The sequence below is a fragment of the Mesitornis unicolor genome, unplaced genomic scaffold, assembly GCF_000695765.1.
Source record: "Mesitornis unicolor isolate BGI_N332 unplaced genomic scaffold, ASM69576v1 scaffold2586, whole genome shotgun sequence".
Lineage (NCBI taxonomy): Eukaryota > Metazoa > Chordata > Aves > Mesitornithiformes > Mesitornithidae > Mesitornis > Mesitornis unicolor.
Genome location: NW_010192795.1, coordinates 13,504 through 34,059, shown reverse-complemented (window position 1 = coordinate 34,059; position 20,556 = coordinate 13,504). Strand labels below are relative to the sequence as shown.

The following is a 20,556-nucleotide window of genomic DNA, read 5'->3' as shown; positions in this document are numbered from 1 at the left end:
GAAGGAGTACCTTTGCTGCCTCGTGCAGAGTGCCAGCGACTGAGATTTTGGTGCACGCACAACCTGAAGGACTGCAAGGAATTGTGATTAGTGCTGCAAGAGACAATAAAGGGAGCTAAACAACTGCAATACTTTTGGTTTATTGAAAAAGTTTACCTTAACTCTGTCTTCTTATAACTGAGTTTGGTTGTATCTCCTGCCTTGTGAGGTACAACAATATCATTTTACTAATTTAAGATCTTAATTCTGTAGCATGGAAATTACCTGCAAAGCTGTTTCCTGATTTATTTAGGGAATTCGGAGAAGCATGGGGCAGAGCAGGTAGTTAAGCTGGCATTTCTCAGGTCTCATTCTGGCCCATGCTAGATCTTACTTCCTCTGAAAAAAGGATTAGGATCTTTAGAACAATACTTCAGCGGTTCTTGCCTTCTGTGTAGCATTCTTCTGTTGTATTCATTTACACTTCTTAGCATTTTACAGAAGAATATCTCTCTCCTCTAGTGACAATCAGGTTGCAGTTACCTCACTAAATTACTCTTGAAGGATGCCCTAGGAGAATGGAAGGCTATTGCTGAAGTGTTTGAACTTATAGCAGAACATGACAAGAGCGTACTCAGCATTATTACCACTGCTGACCTTTAGCGCAGACCCAGTTTGGGTTTTCTTTGGAACTAATCTGTGGTTAAACTGCGAGTCCAGCCTAATAGAAGAACTCTGGGCATAGGTAGTGAAATAAACAACTTCTAATTGAGGGTGAATCATCTCTAGAATTAACTACTCTAAAGCTTATTCAAACTGTGAAAGGAGGAGTAGGAAGCACTTAATGAATGTGTTTTTAAATGGGCAATTTGTGTTTAGCTCATCAAGCTAGAAGCATATCAGGCTCCTTGTACAGATCACAGATGGCACGAGCAATTGTATATTGTACTTAACACTTAATGTAGATTAAGGGGTTGTGATAACATAAATGACAGATTTCTGTGTTTGGAGTTTAATGGATGCATTTAATGGAATGAGGTAGTGACTTAGTGCTTTTTCAAAATGAATCCTTACCTGCTTTTCTCTCTGTCAGATTTGAAGCGCTGTCACCGTTCCTGGTTTCTGTGTACAGTGTTTGTTCTGGACAGTGCAGCTGCCTGGCTTGTGTCCTAAGCAAGCATCTTCCATGGGGCTGTGGCACTTTGCAAAGACATTCCTAAATGATTCGTGAGATGGAAAGGAGCTGCTAACACAGGCTAGGAACAAGAAGAAAGCACTTTTTTTAACCTTTTTTTTTTCCTACAGCTGTAACGTGTCACCTAAATCCCTTGACTGGATAGGGCAGAACCACGGCTTTAGGATTAGTGCGTATGATGGATTTAGGATTTCAAGCAAACATGTGTTGCTGTGTTTGCATCGTGTCTAGTTTTTACTGCCTAGAGAGAAATGTTCTTTCTTTTATCAGGCATATCTGTTAAAACACTGAGGAGAACCTTCTGAGAATGAGATGAAGAGTGGTACAGTGATATTTTGAAGAGCTTTATGAGAAGAAAATGCGATCCTTTTTTTTTCCAGACCTGGAAAGAGACTGAAGAGCTTAAGCATCTGGACAGGTTCACAGTGAAAGGCAAGGGTGACTCAGGAAGGCAGAGAGGGGAATGGATCGTGCTATTAACTTTGCACTTACTTACTGCAATGGATATTGCTGCTTGGTTTTGAAGAGCAAGTAGCGCCCTCAGCAAGGGTGAGACTTGCAAATCTGTCAGTAATCAAATATATAAAAGGGGTATCTCTATATAGGAATTGCTGTCCGAAGGAGGAAGCAGCATGGAGAAGCCAACAACTGTAAATTGGTGTAATGTCTTGGTGGATGCTTAGCAGCTGATAGGAAACAGAATCTCATCGGGAGGCCTTTCTGTCCAGAAATGGATTCCTCTACAAGCCATCTTGCCTCATGGCCCTCACTCCAGCTTGTGTCTTTAAAATGTTGAACTGAAACCCACCCAGACCTCAAGAATAGACACATAGGTACAGCACAGAGCATAAAAAGGATTTGGTTGGGATTTTAATATTCTTAAACTGGACAGGTGAGAAGGCTTAAATGTACTGTGAAACTGCTCTGTAACAACCTGAAAAATACCACTGGATTTTGGAAATCACCGATTATCTTGTCTTTTTCCTGGCAATATTTTGATGCTATTACATTGAAAAGATGTACTACAGACTCGTGATCTCTACTAAGGCCTGCAGTGCTTCTGTTCCATTCTGAAGCTGCCCTTTGTCTCAGACATGGATGCCTCAAAATCTCCCTTGCTTCAAAATAAGTTCTCAGTGGCCCGTCTGGCTGAAGAGTTTTTCTGGGTTGGTGGCAGCATCGTAGCTTCTCCGCGATGGAAAATCGGTCATTTTGGTAAGATGCAGGCTGAGTACTGCCACTTGATTGTACAGGATGGTATCATCTTGAGAGCTTTCATGTTTAACTCTTGTTTAGTGACAACTAGCAGTAGTGTGGGGCAGCGGAAAAGAAGGGAGATCTTGAGAAACAACCCTAGTGCTGTGTTATTTTGCAAGGTTGCCAGTGCAGTTCCTTGGTCTTCAAGAACCTCTCAGGTAGAATTTTATTATTGACTTCTTTACGTTCTTCTGAAAAGCAAATGCAAAGTTGTACATTTTTATGTGTGTGGACATTTTGAAATTTTCTATGTCATAGATAGAACCTAACTCCCTCTCCGTACCCACAGTAAGATGAGTTTGCTCTCTGCCAGAATTTGTTCACTTCTTAAGTCTTTGATTTTTTCATGCAGTATTTGTAGTTTTCAGTCTTTGAAATGAGCATTTAGAAGTATACCTGTTGTCTTCTTCCACACTTGGTCACTGAGCTCTTGAGAGGTTGTTTTCTGAATACTGATTAACAAGGGCAAAATCCTTAAGCTTCGCTATCTGAGAAGGGTCCCTTTTTGCTTCATAGCAACCTTTCCTTTAAATAGGTGATAAAAGCAGAGGACCTAGTTGGAAATGGCTAGAGAAATGAGATGTTTCCCGTTCTAACTGCATTTTAATAGCAGTTTTCCTGAGCCACTCATGTCCAGTAGGGAAATCTGCAGTGACCTTGACCAGAACCACCTGCTGCCTTGGAAGTGCTCTTTTGCTCTGCTTGGCTGTCAGCTTCACCAGTCAAAGAGATTTTTAACAAGAAAACTGGAAGTATGGATAGCTCAGAAACTAAGGGAATTCTTGCAGAGGTCCAGAAATGCTGTCCTGCTCTGCTGCTGCATTTCCCTGGATCCAGATGGCTGATGGAGCCTGACCTGAGAGTTGGGGAGCTGACAGACTGACCTTGAATTAAGCACCCTAATTTCCCCAGGATTAAGAGCATCTCTTCACCCATGAACATCTCATTTATTAGGGGCTGCGTGCTTTAAGGATGGGTTACATCTTTAATTCTCTCTTGTGTGCAGCAATCATTGCTGGCAGAATTATACAGAATTATTTTTTCCAAAGATACTTTAAGAATAATAGTGGAGAGTCCTAAAATATAATGAGGCTTGAGTCAGTGAGAGCAAATAAGGGGAGAAAGTTCTTGCACTAGAAATATGATGGTCTGGTTTTTATGCAAGAGAAAATGGAAACCAGTATCTCCTACAATGAGTTCATGTTGAAAGGAAAGGACTGTACTATAAATACGTAATAATAAAGAATAAATAAATATAAAATAAATTAAAAAATAAAGTTTAACGAGAAAAAATAAATAAATAAAGATTGTTTGCTCCAATATGAACCACGGGATGCCAACTTCTCTATGTAACAGAAGTTGTTTTTAATTGCAGCGCATTTGATTCACAAGGCAGTGTGTCAAGTAGGAATTACTACTGATGTATTCCCTTAGTGTAGGTGCCTGTATAAGGAACAAAACCAGGTTGTTGTAGGCAACGGTGGATGTTAACGCTTCTGTGATAAGAGCATTACTTGGGTGAATATCTTCAGGGTCAGAAGAGACATTCTGGGAGCTGTTATTAGGAGTGGTGTGAGGAACTGTCATGGAGAGTCCTCAGGCTCACAGAAATCAATTGTACAGTTCGTCTGCAGAATTTTCAAAGTATCTTCTCATCCAAGACTTCTCAGCTGAACAGAATTTCCACCACACTGTACTGGATATATTCTATGTATTACATCTTCTATATATTTTGGTTTTAGTATATTTATATATAGATTTTGAAAAATATTTGATGCTTCATGTCGAAACTGCAACTGATATTCCTGGCAGGAATAGTGGGAGCCAGACAGTTCCTTGGTTTACCTATTGATGAACCAGTTATAGCAGCAAAACCATTTCCAGCGAGACTTTTAAAGAAGATAGCAGTTATTATCTCTTCAATGGATTGCAGTGCTGAGCGTATGACAAGTGTGGGAGTCCTCTGTTTGCGTGTGGGAAAGCTCTGTTTTGGTTTGGTAATATTGTAAGGGTGCACATGGACTGAGGGGTTTCTCTGGGCTCCCAAACACACTGCATCGTCTGGAGACCCTGGAGACAAATAAGCTTCTGAAATCTGTTTTCCTCTGCTTATAGCATCTAGAAGAGCGGTTGTTTTGAGCACGCGGTCAGGACGCATCCTGCCAGAACCTGTTACCAGGGCAGATCTCAGAGCCGTGTGATGCTGCCCTTCGGACAGGAGGGACTGGTGAGGGCCAAAGCTGCGTGACATAACCTGGGGCCAAACTGAACTTCAGAACGTGAACCTTTTGACAAAGCTGCTCCATGTATAAAAATACTCAATGACTCAATCAAACTTCTTTTCATCCTCACATGCTAAAATACTCCCACTCCTTCACGCGTTTACATCAAACCCAGAAACTCCTCAAAGACAATAATGCTACTGAACCATAAATAATTAATTAACAGACGCTAGAACATCTTTCTAACACTAAGAATGAAATTGGGCTCTCTGTTTTTTCTTGTATCAGGACAAATTTCTTTATTTTGGGGCTGCTTTATTATTTTCTGCTTTGTAACAGGTGTAGTCTCTGATACTTCTCTCATTTCTTCTCATTTCTTGAATAAAATTATTTACTGCAGTATCTTCCAAGGAGGAAGTTGGGAATGCAATGTGGTTTCACATTATTCACCAGTCTGTGTGATTAGTGCTAAGAGATTTCTTTTATTTTGACTCAAAAAAACCTTGTGAAGTTAGAAAAAGTTCAAGCTTTCCATAATTATTATGTCACAGTAAATCTGAGAAGTGTTTCTCTTTCTTCTGAATTGGAACAAAAGCAGATGTTGAAAAGATTGCAGGGAAAGGGTTGAGCCGAGTTTGAATCCACTTTGGATCTGATGTTGTAGTGAATTCCAGAAATGCTTCTGTGCTGTAGCACAGCATTTGCTTTTGTGACCAGTACCTGCTGACCACATTGATTTCATCTAAGGGCATCTGTAATTGAAGCCAAGGGATCAGCTTCAAGAAATAAAATGTTACATGGGAGATTTTCTTGTTCTCAATTCAACACCTTCTCTCCATAAATATTTTATTAATGTAAACAATGTACCCTACAGAATTGTGGGTTTAATGTTTATTGCATTATTAGTGATCTGCTTTCAAATTAATCAACATTGTTGAAACTTCTTTCTGAGTAAATCATGTGAATTTGTCTGAATATAAGCTCTAAAGCACAAATGAGCAGTGAAATGATTTGTTTGTTTGTTTGTTTTTGTTTTACTCTACCTTGCTTCTCTTGGGTGTTTTTTTCTTTTGCCTGAGAGGTAGAATTGAATCGCCCCAAAGAATTTGGATGCATTTTGGAATAGATGGAATGAGTGGTTTGGTGTGGACTCTGTTTCATCTATAAACGGTTTACATTACACAAAGTTACTGAATGTGAGTAAGGTGAGGCGCAATGAAAAGGACTCTTCTCGCATGGAGGGGCCTGTCCTAGTTTTTGCTGGCCCAAGCTTTCAGGTGAAATTTCATACTGTGTCCAGCACAGGTTTGACATGGTGCAGGAGCTCAAATTGAGCTCTTAAGAGGGGGTATGTGCCTTGCACCAGTTCCAGCATATGTGTGTTTCATACTTATTAATACAGGAATAAAAACTTTCACATTTACAGAGGAGTCCACAGTTGCCAAGAATCTTTCTGACTTTTTGATCATATACATTGACCTCTTGTATTAGACAGTACGGGAAATCTTACCCTTGGACTTGAACTGTTATTTGGGCAGCTGCTTGATGTGTTCCTCCTGTAAAGGTGATGTTAAAGGGAGCAAAGTCAGATTTACTGATATCACTTTATTTCTCTCTTCAGTGGAAAGATGTATGACTTCCATGCAAGCTGGTACCCAAATGATCAAACTCCGTGGCGGCTCCAAAGGGCTGGTCCGCTTCTATTACTTGGATGAGCACAAGTCGTGTATTCGCTGGAGACCCTCTCGAAAGAATGAGAAAGCCAAAAGTGAGTGTCAGCCACAGAACCTTTCTTCTGCTTCCTTCTGGGGTGTTGCAGTCTTATAAACAAACGAGCATGAGGGATTTGGTTCATTCGCAGGTGATCAAGAAGAATGTTGTACATGAATTTAAAGGGCAGTACATTATGCCATGATTAATAGTTCATGAAGATGAGGTTGCTGTTGTTAGCTGTGCAGGTTGCAGTAGTGTAGTATGTTGTAAGTGAGTTGCAGATGAAACCTGTGTGAATTGGGGACCTTGCCCTGTGAGATCCTTTCTCTACAGGATTTCTCTATGGGATAAATGAATTCCGTCTGGCTTAGGGCATGCACAGAGTTATTAATGACCTATGTGCTTTTGTCATTCTAGTTTCTATCGACTCTATTCAGGAGGTTTGCGAAGGGAAGCAGTCGGAGATCTTTCAGCGCTATGCCGATGGCAGTTTTGATCCCAACTGCTGCTTCAGCATCTACTATGGAGACCATATGGAATCTCTTGACCTGGTGTCTTCCAGTGGAGAGGAAGCACGCACCTGGATCACAGGGCTAAAATATCTGATGGCAGGGATCAGTGATGAAGACAGCCTCTCGAAACGCCAAAGAACCAGAGATCAATATCCTTCTGATACTCTCTGAGAGTATTTCCCAGTGGTGGAGAGCTATCAGTAGCACAAGGATTCCTTGAAGTGTTTGTTTTGCTAACAGTAAGCACTAGGCTCAGAGCTTCAAAGCAGTTTTCATTGCATTCCCTGTTTCCAGAGACAGAAAGGAGTCCTTGAAGAGAATTGTTCTGGGCCAGATTTGGAGATGAAGGACTGGAGTGAACGGAAAAGCATACAGGTATATTCTTTGAACTGTTACTACCTGTGTGAAGCTGTCCATTTCATTTGGTTGTACAGGACAAAGTGTGGTGCACCATTGCAATTTGCTCAGAAGTTATTTCTTCTGGGCTGTAGTATGGGCAAATGGCATGTGTTGCACGCTGAGTATAGCAAGTCTAGAAACTGTTACTGAAACAACATGAGTAGAGATATATTACCTTGAATTTTCTTTCATCCTCAGCCTCATATACAGACTTCCTGACATGAAATAATTCATATATACATAATGTTTGGTAATATCCCTTGATATTCCATGCTGTTCCTTAACTCCTGTTCAATGTGGTTGAAGCAGACATTTGATGAGGCAGATAAAAATGGTGATGGCAGTCTGAGTATTAATGAAGTGCTCCAGCTCATGCACAAACTGAATGTGAACCTCCCCCGACAAAAAGTCAAGCAAATGTTTAAGGTAAGAAGTGAAAATGCATTTTTTTCTAAAAGAACAAGGATTTTGCTGCTGGAGAATTAACATGAAAGCTAATAAGAGAGACTGTAAATACGGCAGCTGGTTTGTTTCCACTCTACTGAGAGCTACTACACAGTCCATTTAGTAAAGTGAAGAGAGCTCCAGAAACATGTCACAGATAAATTGTTATTCATAGAAAAAGGCATTACACCAGGTACCTTCTGGTGTTACATAACATACAAAGATTGCTTCTTCACTGCACTCGTTGGTCTGAACCTCAGTCACGTTTCCTCTGATCATGAGCTCTCTAATAAACATTGTGTACTGAAGTACCCTCCAATAACTGGTACTAATAAAATATCCCGTATGCAAACTTCTGAATCTATCATGTGTTTTGCACTGCTAAGAGCAATTGGTTGGACGTTGTATTATACTGACCTTGACCCACCTTATTGGGCAGCTGAACTATGGGGATGTGAAAGCTTTTGTAATCAAAAAGTCTGCTGTGTGAAGGACCTCAGCAGAGCTGAACCAGTAGTTTTCAGTATAGTGAACTACTGTGACTTCTGCACTACACTGACTCAGGGACATCTCACCATAATTTTCCAGCAGCTCTGGTATTTTACAGGATGTTCTCTTGGAGAAGCTGTGAGAGATTGTTTTAAAGAAAACTAAATATTAGCATTTCAGTAGCACTGAAGAGTATCAAATACCTGCCTGCCAATGGCTTTCTAGGTAGCCCAAATCTGACCAAGGTGTTGTGTGTGGCCTGATGTCTCAATGTGTTCTAGCAGGCCATCCAGGGAGTAGCCATGTCAGGCAGCATCAACCTGCATTTGATTTCAGTCTTGCTTTTTTCTCATGCAGGAATTTGTTTATTTAAAGTTTGTTCAGGCTGTTGCTGGGCAATTGGGTGTCTCATTGCCTTATTGGTGTGTAATGCAGGAGGCTGACACGGATGATAACCAGGGCACGCTGGGCTTTGATGAGTTCTGCGCCTTCTACAAGATGATGTCAACACGACGTGATTTGTACCTGCTAATGCTCACCTACAGCAACCACAAGGACTACTTAGATACAGACGACCTGAGACGCTTTCTGGAGGTTGAACAGAAGGTAGGCCCAGGCCTAGAAAAGACTTCCTGTCTGCGTGCATTTCTGTTTGCCACTAGGGAGGCATTGCCTTTTAAAAGGGAGAGGAACTTTGCTGTCATGCACGTGAAAAATAGCCAGTTAGGTGCGTCTTGATTTCTGTCTTGTAGGTTGACATGATTACGTCTTGAATCTCTTCTTGCATTGAAGTTACCGAAGTCCATTTTCTGGCAGTTCATGAAAAAAGAAAGCTAGCGTTGATATATTCTTATTTTCTAATGGTAAAAGATAAAAATTTCTTTTCTTTGTGTGCATGGTGCCCCATGTACACAAACACCTCCATCCTTGGAGGTTTTGAGAACAGAACTAGGTAACAGCCTAAGCTAACTATGTGGCCTTGTAGTTGACCCTGCTTTGAGCAGGATTTTGGGGTGGATGACTTTCTTGAGGTCTCTGAATTGATCCTATGGTCTTCCATCTAGACACTTATGGAAGATTCTGAAGTGAAGACAAATAATTGGACAGCAAGATGCAGTCAATGCAGGAATAAATGCCTTGACTCATCTTTGCCTTTTCCCCTCTCATCTCTTTTGAAGCTGCATGCCTTTAAGTCATAAATCGCCATCAGTTTCAAAAGTTGTCTAGAAATGAATGGATAAAAAAGCCACCTTTCTGGCAGTTATCTGTTTAGATAAGTGGGGTATGTTGCCTTTCATTGGTCAATTGGTCCTCCGTATGGTGAGAGGCAGATGAACACTAGCCACAGGACACGAATCAGCTCAGCTATTCACTGACGTGGACAACTCCTGCCTGTGGGGCCTCTCTCCCTTGCCTTTCTCATACAATGCATCCAGGGAAAACAAGTGTTCATTCTGTGCGTTTGAAGCTGTACCAGAAAAACCTTCTGTTGTTTCAAAACTTTTTCTTTTGCACCCAGCAAACCTACAATGTGTGGGCAAATAAAGGGCTAGGGTTTTTTCTCCCTCTTCTTTTATATTTATTTATTAGGTTTGAAGTTATCCCCAGAAAAGGCATTGATCTGGTAGCAGATATGCTGGTGGTTTCATTTCCCCTTAAGCAAAAATTCCACTTTGTCAAAACAGTCATCAATTTGGTCGCTTTATTGGCAGTTCCCTCTGGTGACAAGAGCTGTATTCTCCTGTGTCGTGTACAGCAGCTGATGGAAAGGATTTGCTGGAGCACTCAGGACAGAAATATTAAATAATTAGTGGGTAAATCAACAGCAAATAGCAGGAATATTAAATAACAGTGTCAAAATTGAATTATGAAAAAATTGCAAGGTAAAACAAGCTACGGTTTATCATAAATGGCCCTTTTTTATAAATGCTGATGTTTACAAACATATATTTCCCTTTGTACTCTTTCCTTTTTCAATTGAGAATGCAAAGCAACCCTGAAGTTAACAGATTTCCTCAAGGAGTTTTCTGAGACCGTTGTGTCATGTGTCTCTGTTACCGTACTAGTAGCTGTTTTTTCTGTCTGCTGCATAAAGATGAGCCATTTTCTTGTTTTATTTTAAAGTAAAAACCATTTGATAATGCAAACTAATCCTTTAATCCTACAAAAGAAATCCCATTGGTTTGTGACAAAGCTTGTTCTGTTTGGATGCTCTGTGTGCCTAATAACAGTCTGACCAGCTCTGACCTACAAAGCACAACTCTGACTTTATTGGCTGGGATCAGGCAGCTGCCAATAGGACAGGAACTTCTCCCAAAGCAGACCAGTTCTGATCGGACCTGACACTGATTGACACCAGTGAGAATCTCACTGGGGAACTGGAAATCCTTAGTACCACTATGGATGATCTGGCCGGTTGTTAAACTGTACAGAGAAAGGAGGTAGGAGAAACTGCCATTACCAGATAACACTTCATTTTTGCTACTTTTACAGATGACAAATGTGACCAAAGAGCACTGCCTGGAGATCATCAGCAAGTTTGAACCATGCCTGGAGAACAAGAAGGAGGGAGCTCTGGGGATTGATGGTAAGTTGGCTGGTGTAGCTTTTGTAGGAACGAGGCAACTGTTTAAACGCTTATGAGAATATGGCATTCATTTGTATAATATATAGTCATAGAATTTTGTCATGTTGTGTAGAATATTCTTTTCAGTAGGTTGGTTTGTATTTTTTTAATATCTATTATTAGCTAAGGAACCTAAAGGGAAATTTGTATCCTTTGGAAGATTTTTAAAGGTACATACCGTGGTGAAGCAGCACTCATTGAAGGTCAGCTGGAGCTGGATGTGTCTTTATTTGTGCTTTTGGAAAGTGCAGTAGAATTTAGTTGCATCATTCCTGCAGGTATTTTTGGAAATCCTTTAGGTTTTAATAAGAGGAGTGATGTGATCCAGAGTAAACATGTGAAGTGAGATGATAAATGAAACGTGTCTAGAAGCATTCTTTCATGACCTCAGGTGCTAAAGCCTCCACTCCGAATATAATGATGCTGTACCATCATGATGGTAGCTGTTGTTCTGAGGACTGATTCTAAATCCTTTCTCCTAACTAATAAATCTTCTGCCAGAGCGTATTGACTCTGAGGACAGAGTACATTCCTCAGCAATTAGATTCTGTGCAGGATTTCTAGGACCTTTTGAAAATCGGTCTTGTCCATTTCTATGGGAGTGTAGTCATAGTGAAAAGTGGCAAAATGTAAGCTCAGTTTTGTTTTTGCTATGTGCATCCCACTACTTCAGAAAATAAATTCTTCTGGTAGCATCACGGAAAGTGCTACAGATAATTGGTGTGATTTGAGTGTCAAGTCTGGACTATTGCAGTGAACTTCAGTCTCATACAGTGACAGTAATGCAATACCACACTATGCATTTGTGCATGCAGTGTCATAGCAAAATTAGACAATGTTGCTTGTACAAGTGTATATTCTTCAACTCATTTTACTGAGGAGCAATGCCAGGATATGACTGCAGATCTCTGAGGGCTTTTATGTACTATGTGACTTAATGTCCCAGCAGAGTCTTTTGACAAAAACTATAAGCCTAAGATGTCAGGTTGGGTTAAACAGACATATTTTTTGAGGAAAGGCATAGCAGGGAAATGTACAAAGCAACTACAAATGTCTTGAAAGCAATGATTGCAATTGGTCATTGTGACAGTTGGGATGTAGTGGTGTTACTTATTTATCTTACATGTTCATGAATGTGTTGGTGAATGTAGGGATGCATTTTTAGGCTGGATTTAGGTACAAAACAACCAAAAAGGACAAGACTGCATTATTTATGGTATTGTTTGTTTACAGGTTTCACCAATTACATGCGGAGTCCATCGGGGGACATATTCAACCCAGAACACTACGAAGTGAATCAGGACATGAGTTATCCTTTGAGTCATTATTTCATTACCTCTTCACATAATACCTACCTCATGGGAGATCAGCTGATGTCCCAGTCCAGGGTGGACATGTATGCATGGGTGCTACAGTCTGGCTGTCGCTGCGTAGAAGGTAAAGATCAAAAAGGAATCATCAGTAGACTCTGTAGTTTTGTTTCTCCTATGTAAAGAAAGACCTGAAGAAGGCATGGTAATTGGGTAGAGGAAAAAGCCTCGTAAAATGCTGTCTTCCCTTCATAAAGTACAACAAAGTAATGCGGCCATATAATGGATAAATTTATTAGAGCATGGAAATAAGGCAGACATTTGAAGAGTAATGTCGTTGGTACTGAGACAAAACATTGTAAAAATAACATCCAGTAGAATGTATTGGTGTATACACTTTCTAGTCAAGTGCATGGCAACAAAACTGGCCAGTTTGGCAGAGTTCCTGTTTACACGTAAGAGGAAAGCTGATATTTCTGATAAGGGAAGTAGGGTTCTATTATGTGAGATGTTGACAGCCTCTGCAGTGACCAGGAAGCCTTTATGTGAGTTCCCTTCTGATGTTCTGTAGCGCCTTTCTAAGACAGTACTTGCTTTCTAATCGTCTTCAATATCCTGACCATCAGAGTATTTTCAGTTTTTCAGAAGGCTGATATTATGGTTTGCTTAGGTCAGATTGGGGACATGCCAGTGGGTGCTTCAGAAGAGTAAAACATATCATGGAAGTATGATTGTAAACAAATATAAGGTTAGGCAAAATGCAAGGAGGGCTAGAGATGCCTAAGTCTTGGCTTTGCTTGTGGTGTAAGAAGCTTGGCTAAGATTCTCTGCTTTCCTTTTCAGGTTTAGCAGCAGTATAGTGAAAGTAATGCTATGCTATGTCATCTCTCTTCCTGTCATAACACTCCTCAGCACAAGTTAAAGGAGATGGTTTTTGCTTGGGGCTTTCTCAAACAATGGGAACAGTCATCTGTACACAGTAAAATGTCAAGGCCAGGAAGTTTCTTCAGAGAAAGGATTCAGCACACTGAGAAGGGAGATACAGAGAAGGATGGGAATTAACCTATACCTTGCCTCATTGGGTGCACATCTGGGTGCTGAAAGGAATTGCAGGGTCTCTCAGGCTTCCAGAGACTGGCCCCAGATGTCAGTTGTCTGATGGGTGTCGTTGTTTCTGTTCTACAGTTGACTGCTGGGATGGGCCAGACGGTGAACCAATTGTCCACCATGGATACACTTTGACTTCCAAAATTCTCTTCAAAGATGTGATTGAAACTATCAACAAATATGCCTTTATCAAGAATGAGTATGTATACAGTCTGCCAACTTCTGAGTCTCAGGGCTGTAAACTGGAGTGTTTCCAGGCATCCTTGTAAAGGCAGTCAGTGAAAATCTAACCTGTTTCTGCATATGCCAGACAGAATTCCAAGTTGCTTTCTGTGGGGAGAAAACCTTCAGAAAGAAATAGCAAGGCAAAACTGACTGAGTTAGGGGCATTCTGTATATATTTGTGAGACTGTCTTTATCCCATTCGTAGAAGACAAGAGGATCGACATGTTTTGACAGTGACAGTTTTTAGTGAATAGCTGACAGTTCAACCACACATCTCTGGATGTGTACTCCAGTGATCCCAAGGTTACACTTGGTTGCTCCAGGGATAGGAAGCAAGTCAGGCAGCAAAGGAATACAGAGAGACAGCAGCCCAATTGTGGAGAAAGCAGCCTGTTCAAGAGAAATAGGTTAGAAAGTATGCGCTGGAAAAAAATGCATCAAACCAGATTGCAGAAGTTTAATTAACCTGTGGCTGTCAAAAATGGACTGTTCAGTTTAGAGTGAGTAGTTGGGTATCAGTCCTGTGCCCACATTGATTTATCGAACCCCTGTGGATTTCACTGGTGGTGATGCCTGTTACGAGAATGGCTCAGACAGTAATAACATTTATCCTCTTAAGGCAATAAAAGCTAAATTTGCAGTTGATGATACTTGCTTATGTCTCTGCCAGGTACCCTGTGATCTTGTCAATTGAGAACCATTGCAGTGTCATTCAGCAGAAGAAGATGGCTCAGTATCTTACAGAGATTCTGGGAGACAAACTGGACCTGTCTTCTGTGCACAATGATGACTCTACCAAGCTCCCTTCACCAGCAAGTCTTAAAGGAAAGATACTGGTTAAGGTAAAAACCTGCTTCATTTGTTCCATTCCTCCTTTTTTTTTTTGTGTGATGATTATGATTTCTGTCTGGTTATCACTTATACCCTCACTTACAAAAAGCAGTCTTTAAGAACCTGGTAATTAAGGTTCTGAACAAATATCTTCTCATTCAGTTAGAACCTGGTTGCATGCTTTGGATATTATTTTTAATGTGTGATGCATTCTAATCTGCCTGTGTAATCATTTTATCTTCTAGGGGAAGAAACTTCCAGCCAACATCAGTGATGATGCAGAGGAAGGTGAAGTTTCTGATGAGGACAGTGCTGATGAGATTGATGATGACTGTAAACTAATGAATGGAGATGTAAGTTAAGTGACCATTTGGATGTAAATGTGTTTTAGGTTTCCCCATCCCAGTGAGAAGCAAGAAATGTTAGCAGATCTCTCATTGATAGAAATTGATTTTGCTATGATTCTTTTCAACTTAGCCCACACATATGCTATTTATAAATACAGATGTCAAATAATGTTTCTTTTACTTCCATTAAATGGATGAAGAAATGAATGCCAGTAAGAAAAGTGTCATCTTTCATAATAAAATTAGGTAGTAATATGTTATGGCTGGGTGTATTATTTTCACTAAAGGCTCAGCAGGCATTGCTTTGCTGACCTCATTGTCTTCGTTGCTAACAGTTCACTTTGCTGTGAGGTTTACTGATGCTTTAAATGTGAGGTTTGCTACATCTGGTTTGCTTGCCAAGCCAGATTTTGAAGAGCTCAGAAAATCATAACTTGTTTCATGACAAATTTAACTGGGAATTCTTAAGGCCTACTGAGAAAACACAATCTGTCACCTCTTAAAAGACCTGGCATTGTGAGTTTATGCCTTATGAGTGAAAAAGAAAACTCTGGATTTCTGTTTTTGTTTCCCCCATTTCCTCACATGGGCTATGATGTACACAGGAGATGGGAACAGGAGTTCTCTTCATTTTGTCCTTGAACTGCAGAAATCAAGATTCTAAAGCTTCTCCCATTCCATCCAGTGTAACCTTGCATTTATTGTAGCCGCAGAGTCAACCTTGGCATAGCATAGGAATGCTGTCCATCAGCCCCAGTGTGGGAGAGAAATACCGGATGCTCAGTTTCCACACATATCCATTACTATTAAATTTCCATGAAGAATGGCTTGTTGGACAGCACAGTGGTGGTCAGCTTTTTTACTGAATATGTACTGCAAAACAAAGCATGTGTTAATCCAGTTCAGTATGGGGAGTCATGTCAGTAATAACTATTTCTGTGCTAGTACATCCTTGGCTTGTAACAGAAATTACATCTGAATAGCTCTGTTAATGGTCAGTCTTGGTTTAATTAGAATTGTTTTCATTAATTTTACGCTCTCATCACTTCAGACAATCTGTCTGCGCTTTAAATCTGACACCTACTTCAGGGCCCCATATACTTCCATACCTTACATCAAGTCTGATAATGAACTGCAGGTAACTGCTTCACAGTATGCGAATGAAGAATCTTTTTTTTCCCTTACACATAACATTTTCGATTGCATGAATCCTGGCTGCAATTACTAAGACTTTTTCATCACTACCTAGTTTAATGATTCTGTTTTGTTTGTAGGCATCTACTAATAGGAAAAGAGTGGAGAATATAGCAAAGAAAAAACTTGACTCTCTGATAAAAGAATCCAAAATCCGTGACTGTGAAGACCCAAACAATTTCACGGTTACCACTCTACCATCATCACGAAAGGCTGGTCTAAAATCAGATAGTAAGAAGGTGAACATATTTTATTGTACTTCTCTTACTCCGAGACCTGAGTGCTGTTTTGTTTCTCTATAGGTACTATAGGTACATTTGCCTGGATGAAAAGAAATTTGGAGTTAGGTATTTCTGTGGTTTCTCTCTGCTCTGAAAGTTCCCATGGGCAAAAATGATGGTGATTATCACCGGGATACAAGGTCTTGTACTCGGCTTGTGTTTAAAAAAAAATATCTGCATTGATCTGGTCCAGTGTTGTTGACACTTCAGAGAGAATTGCTTCCCAAACTATATCTGATTATGTTCAGATATGCTGTCTGTAGCACTCTGTTTGGTCTGATACGTTGTTCTTTCTGTTTGGTTGCTTTAGAATAAACTTGAGGATGATGTGGAGTCTGGGGAAGACTCCAGTACCAATAAAAGACACAACCGGTCATTGATGGGCAGTTTTTCTAAACGCAAGGTGAGCCACTTGGTAGGTTAGGTCTACACTAAATATTGCATTATTGGATAGGTTTTTTCTATGCACACAGTGGTGGAGAGGAATATCATAATTGCATTGTCTGGCAGACGTGCTGTCAGGCTGTTCACTGAATAGGTAGGCTGGATAACAGGTTATAATTGTGCATCAATAGTTTCAATTTACATTAAGCTCTAAAAGTACCCAAGATCTAATCTGAAAAACATAAAAACTCATTTGCACCTTCTATCTGAGGATTTATGGTTCCTTTATAGAAAGGCTCTGTCCTTGAGCTGAGTCTTCCCCATGTGCACGCATGTCGTTTTGCAATACTGAGTATTACAAAAGCTGTCATTGCCCATTTTCTGTAAGTAGCATACTTATTGGCATAACAAAGCAGAACTGTACCCAGCTGCTCCAATGTTCATCAGATGGTTATGGTATTATGGTTTTATTTCCTTGTGGCACAGAAAAAAGGAAGCAAATTGAAAAAAGCAGCAAGTCTAGAAGAGGGTGAAGATGATTCGGATTCACAAGGAAATTTAGCCAGGAGCTCTGCACATTACAGCAGGTTTGTTAACAACTGATTTGGCAATTTTATTTCTAAAAAAGATGCCTACATAGATCTACCCACTAAACAGATATACTTCAGGTCTAGAAGCCAATTTGTCGAAGGCTTCAGGCATGTGACAGGAATCTGGTATAAGGGCAGCTCCAATGTCTGCCACAAGATCGCCAGAATGAACTCTTGGTGCTATTCAGACTAATCAGCAAAATGTAGTGGACCTTATATGTGTTTTGAGCTTTTACAGACCCATCCAGATGCCATGGAGGGCATTTGACTGGTGGCCCACTGAATCCGTTAAGATGGATTTGCAGTATGTCAGGTCCCCAGCTCATTTTTAAAAATTGTTTTGTAATTTATTAAAATGAAGTCGCATCAACATTCAGGTGATGATTCTGATTTTTCTTTTGAAATTGCCTCTTCAAAAATCCTGACATCAAAGATCCCTTGCAGAATGGTTGGTTAAGCTTCAGGCTTCAAAAATAAGAAATCAGATCAAGGATACTTTGGAGCTTTCTTTTGGAGGTTAGTAGATATGCTGTTAGTGATAACCTGCAGCAAGTGAGGAGGATCAGAGCATTATTTTCTTGCTGTTTCTCTGGGATTTAAAAAATTTTGTTAGCACTTGAGAAGTATACATCTGAATAGATATTTCACCCTTTGGCCAAAGCAATTTAGAGTCCTCCCCACCAGATCTTAGTAGGTGAATACTTATATCTGCCATTAACATGTAAGAACAGGACTTATTCATCCTATCTACTTTTATGCCTTTGCTTCCACAACTTCTGTGCTTTGGCAGTGAAGCTCCATGTAGTATAAAACTATTAAGTACATTCTTGGTGGAAGAAAACCTTCTTATATTTCTTTACCTTGATTTATTTTTAAGTATGAAAGATAAAATTTACCCCTTAATTAATGGGAAATTAATTTATCTATCTAGGACAAACCGACAGAAGAAAACAATGAAGCTGTCCAGGGCACTCTCTGACCTGGTGAAATACACAAAGTCTGTTGGCATCCACGATGTTGAAGCTGAAAGTAGGTTGAAGTAAAAGTCTGCGGAAAATAATTGCTATGCAAAGAAATGGAAAGGTTTATGTTCTTGTATATCTTCTTATTACAAGCTGGTTTTCTGTTTGTTTCTCCCCCACCCTGAAAAGAAGAGCTGCACATAATAAAGCTATACTATTTTAAAGTAGCTGACCGCTTGCCATTCAGAATCCACAAAGTAAGTCTAGAGTTGTGTGACAGCTTCCATACAGGAGAAGTTACTACAGGTAGTAAATAGTACACATGTAGTCTTTGCTAGCTTGTATGATAGCTGCTATACAACACTTACATCCTAGGAAATAACAGAGGACTTGGTTGGGCTCTTGGGCAGAATGGTCTGAAAAGTGAATTAAAAAAATCATAGAGATTTGAAAAAATAAAAAAACTTCTTAATGAAGATTCAGGTCATTCATTAAATTCAGCTTCATTTTCCCCAACCATAACTCCTCCAATAAACACAATGATTTTGGTGTAATATAACAAAATCATAGTTCCCTCTGAGGGGGTTGTATTCAAATGATGCTTGATAGTTATAAGCAACTAGTGCTGTGTAGTTTTGAGTGCTTTGTCTGGATAATAAATACATTAAGGAGATTACCTCTAATCTCCTCTCTTTGTAGTCTCTTCCAGCTGGCAGGTTTCATCTTTCAGTGAAACAAAAGCACACCAGATACTGCAGCAAAAGCCAGCACAGTATCTACGTTTCAACCAGCACCAGTTGTCCCGCATCTACCCATCTTCCTATCGTGTGGACTCTAGCAACTACAATCCCCAGCCCTTCTGGAATGCTGGCTGCCAACTTGGTGAGCAGAAGGAAAAACTGATTATTTTTGTTTTATTTTGGAAGGGATATTTTAATAGGAGCTCCCTAATCACCTCCTCTGCTCATCCAACTTAACTGACAGTTGAGTCCTCCTTGTTACTGTCTATGTTGTTACCTAGATAGATTACCTCAAACATGTCTCATATGCAATTAGCTGTCTGATAAATGGAAATAAATGAACTTCTCAAATGCAAAAGGACTTCAGAGTTCAGATTCTTTTTGAGAGTTCATCTCCCTAGTGTAGGTTACGTAAGAGAACTCTTTTTCATAAAACATTTGAGCTTTTGCATCCAAGAAGTCAAATGCGTATTTAGGTGTCCTTCCTTTAACTTGGTTCTACAAACAGGAATGTTGTTTACATACTTAGTAAGTAATATCACCTATTTGTTGGTTTTTATTTTAAAACAAACCAGTTGCACTAAACTACCAGTCAGAGGGGAGAATGCTGCAACTGAACCGGGCCAAATTTAGTGCCAATGGCAATTGTGGCTACGTCCTCAAACCAAACTGCATGTGTCAAGGTAAGAAAAATGACCAAAATAGGTGGATTACTTATTGCATGAGAAGAGCAGGTGTGGATCCTTATTACAGTTTGTTTAAAAATGCATTTCTGATGCTAGAAGCAAATAAGTCAGAAGGTATCTGCAACTAAAGTAATCCCCAAAATTGCACTTCTTTCACTTTATGTGACTTTTAATTCGTACAGGTGTCTTTAATCCAAATTCTGAAGACCCACTCCCTGGTCAATTGAAGAAACAGCTGGTTCTAAGAATTATCAGTGGTCAACAGCTCCCAAAACCCCGTGACTCCATGCTGGGAGACAGAGGAGAGGTATGGGACAATTGGTGATTGTTCCTGTGTGCTGGGCTAAGGATGAGGATATGACTTCCTGCAGTTATTGGTTAGGAGACACAGGGCATCAATAAATTGGGTCATCAGCATCCTAGGTCTTTAGGTGGTTTTCTTCACTTTTAACCATCACAGCAATGGTTTGATATTTTACCTCCATTTCTCAGTACAGTGAATGTTACAGAAAGGCTCAGGACCAATAATTAAGACAATAATGTGCAATGCTCACATTGTAAAAGTGATGTGCTTGAATTTCATCTTTATCACTTCCTTTTAAATATTAGTTACTTTCTGATTTCCAGATCATAGATCCCTTTGTTGAAGTAGAAGTTATTGGCTTACCTGTTGACTGCTTCAAAGAACAAACCAGAGTAGTTGATGATAATGGTAAGACTATGTGGGTTTGGGGGTTTTTATAGCTGAAACAAACTCTTTTAGACAAGCTTTGTTCATAAAGATACAAGTAGATGAAATTTGGTGCCTATCAGGGCAAAGGACTACAAAATTGATTTAAGCATTCCCGATGTTAATCAGACTTCTGTCTTGAATTGTTTGACAGAGTTGGATAATGTTGTGAAGGTCTTGGTGTAAAACAAGTCATCTGTTGGACTTCTCACTGTGTGTGAGAGAAAGATATTTGGAACTTGCTGTGGTCAAAAGAAAGTCAGGTTGTCCAAACGGCTGCTGAAAGCAGAGCCAATCTTAAGTAAGATCCAACTATGTTTCTTGCAAATTCTT

The 20,556-nt window shown here is 39.9% G+C and overlaps 1 protein-coding gene across 1 annotated transcript in view; it reads left to right on the top strand.

The window, feature by feature from the left end:
* The first annotated feature begins 2,313 nt into the window (after positions 1-2,313).
* Positions 2,314-20,556, top strand: part of PLCH2 (phospholipase C, eta 2) — a 31,034-nt gene continuing 12,791 nt past the window's right edge. Inside the window, exons 1-18 of the mRNA XM_010187210.1 lie at positions 2,314-2,389; positions 6,275-6,421; positions 6,784-7,027; positions 7,574-7,703; positions 8,646-8,816; positions 10,704-10,797; positions 12,070-12,273; positions 13,332-13,452; positions 14,149-14,320; positions 14,555-14,662; positions 15,931-16,089; positions 16,442-16,534; positions 17,002-17,102; positions 18,037-18,134; positions 18,767-18,949; positions 19,383-19,490; positions 19,676-19,800; positions 20,121-20,205. Of these exons, the coding sequence (XP_010185512.1) occupies positions 6,286-6,421; positions 6,784-7,027; positions 7,574-7,703; positions 8,646-8,816; positions 10,704-10,797; positions 12,070-12,273; positions 13,332-13,452; positions 14,149-14,320; positions 14,555-14,662; positions 15,931-16,089; positions 16,442-16,534; positions 17,002-17,102; positions 18,037-18,134; positions 18,767-18,949; positions 19,383-19,490; positions 19,676-19,800; positions 20,121-20,205 (2,332 nt within the window). The 5' untranslated portion in view covers positions 2,314-2,389; positions 6,275-6,285. The remainder of the gene's footprint in view (positions 2,390-6,274; positions 6,422-6,783; positions 7,028-7,573; positions 7,704-8,645; positions 8,817-10,703; positions 10,798-12,069; positions 12,274-13,331; positions 13,453-14,148; positions 14,321-14,554; positions 14,663-15,930; positions 16,090-16,441; positions 16,535-17,001; positions 17,103-18,036; positions 18,135-18,766; positions 18,950-19,382; positions 19,491-19,675; positions 19,801-20,120; positions 20,206-20,556) is intronic.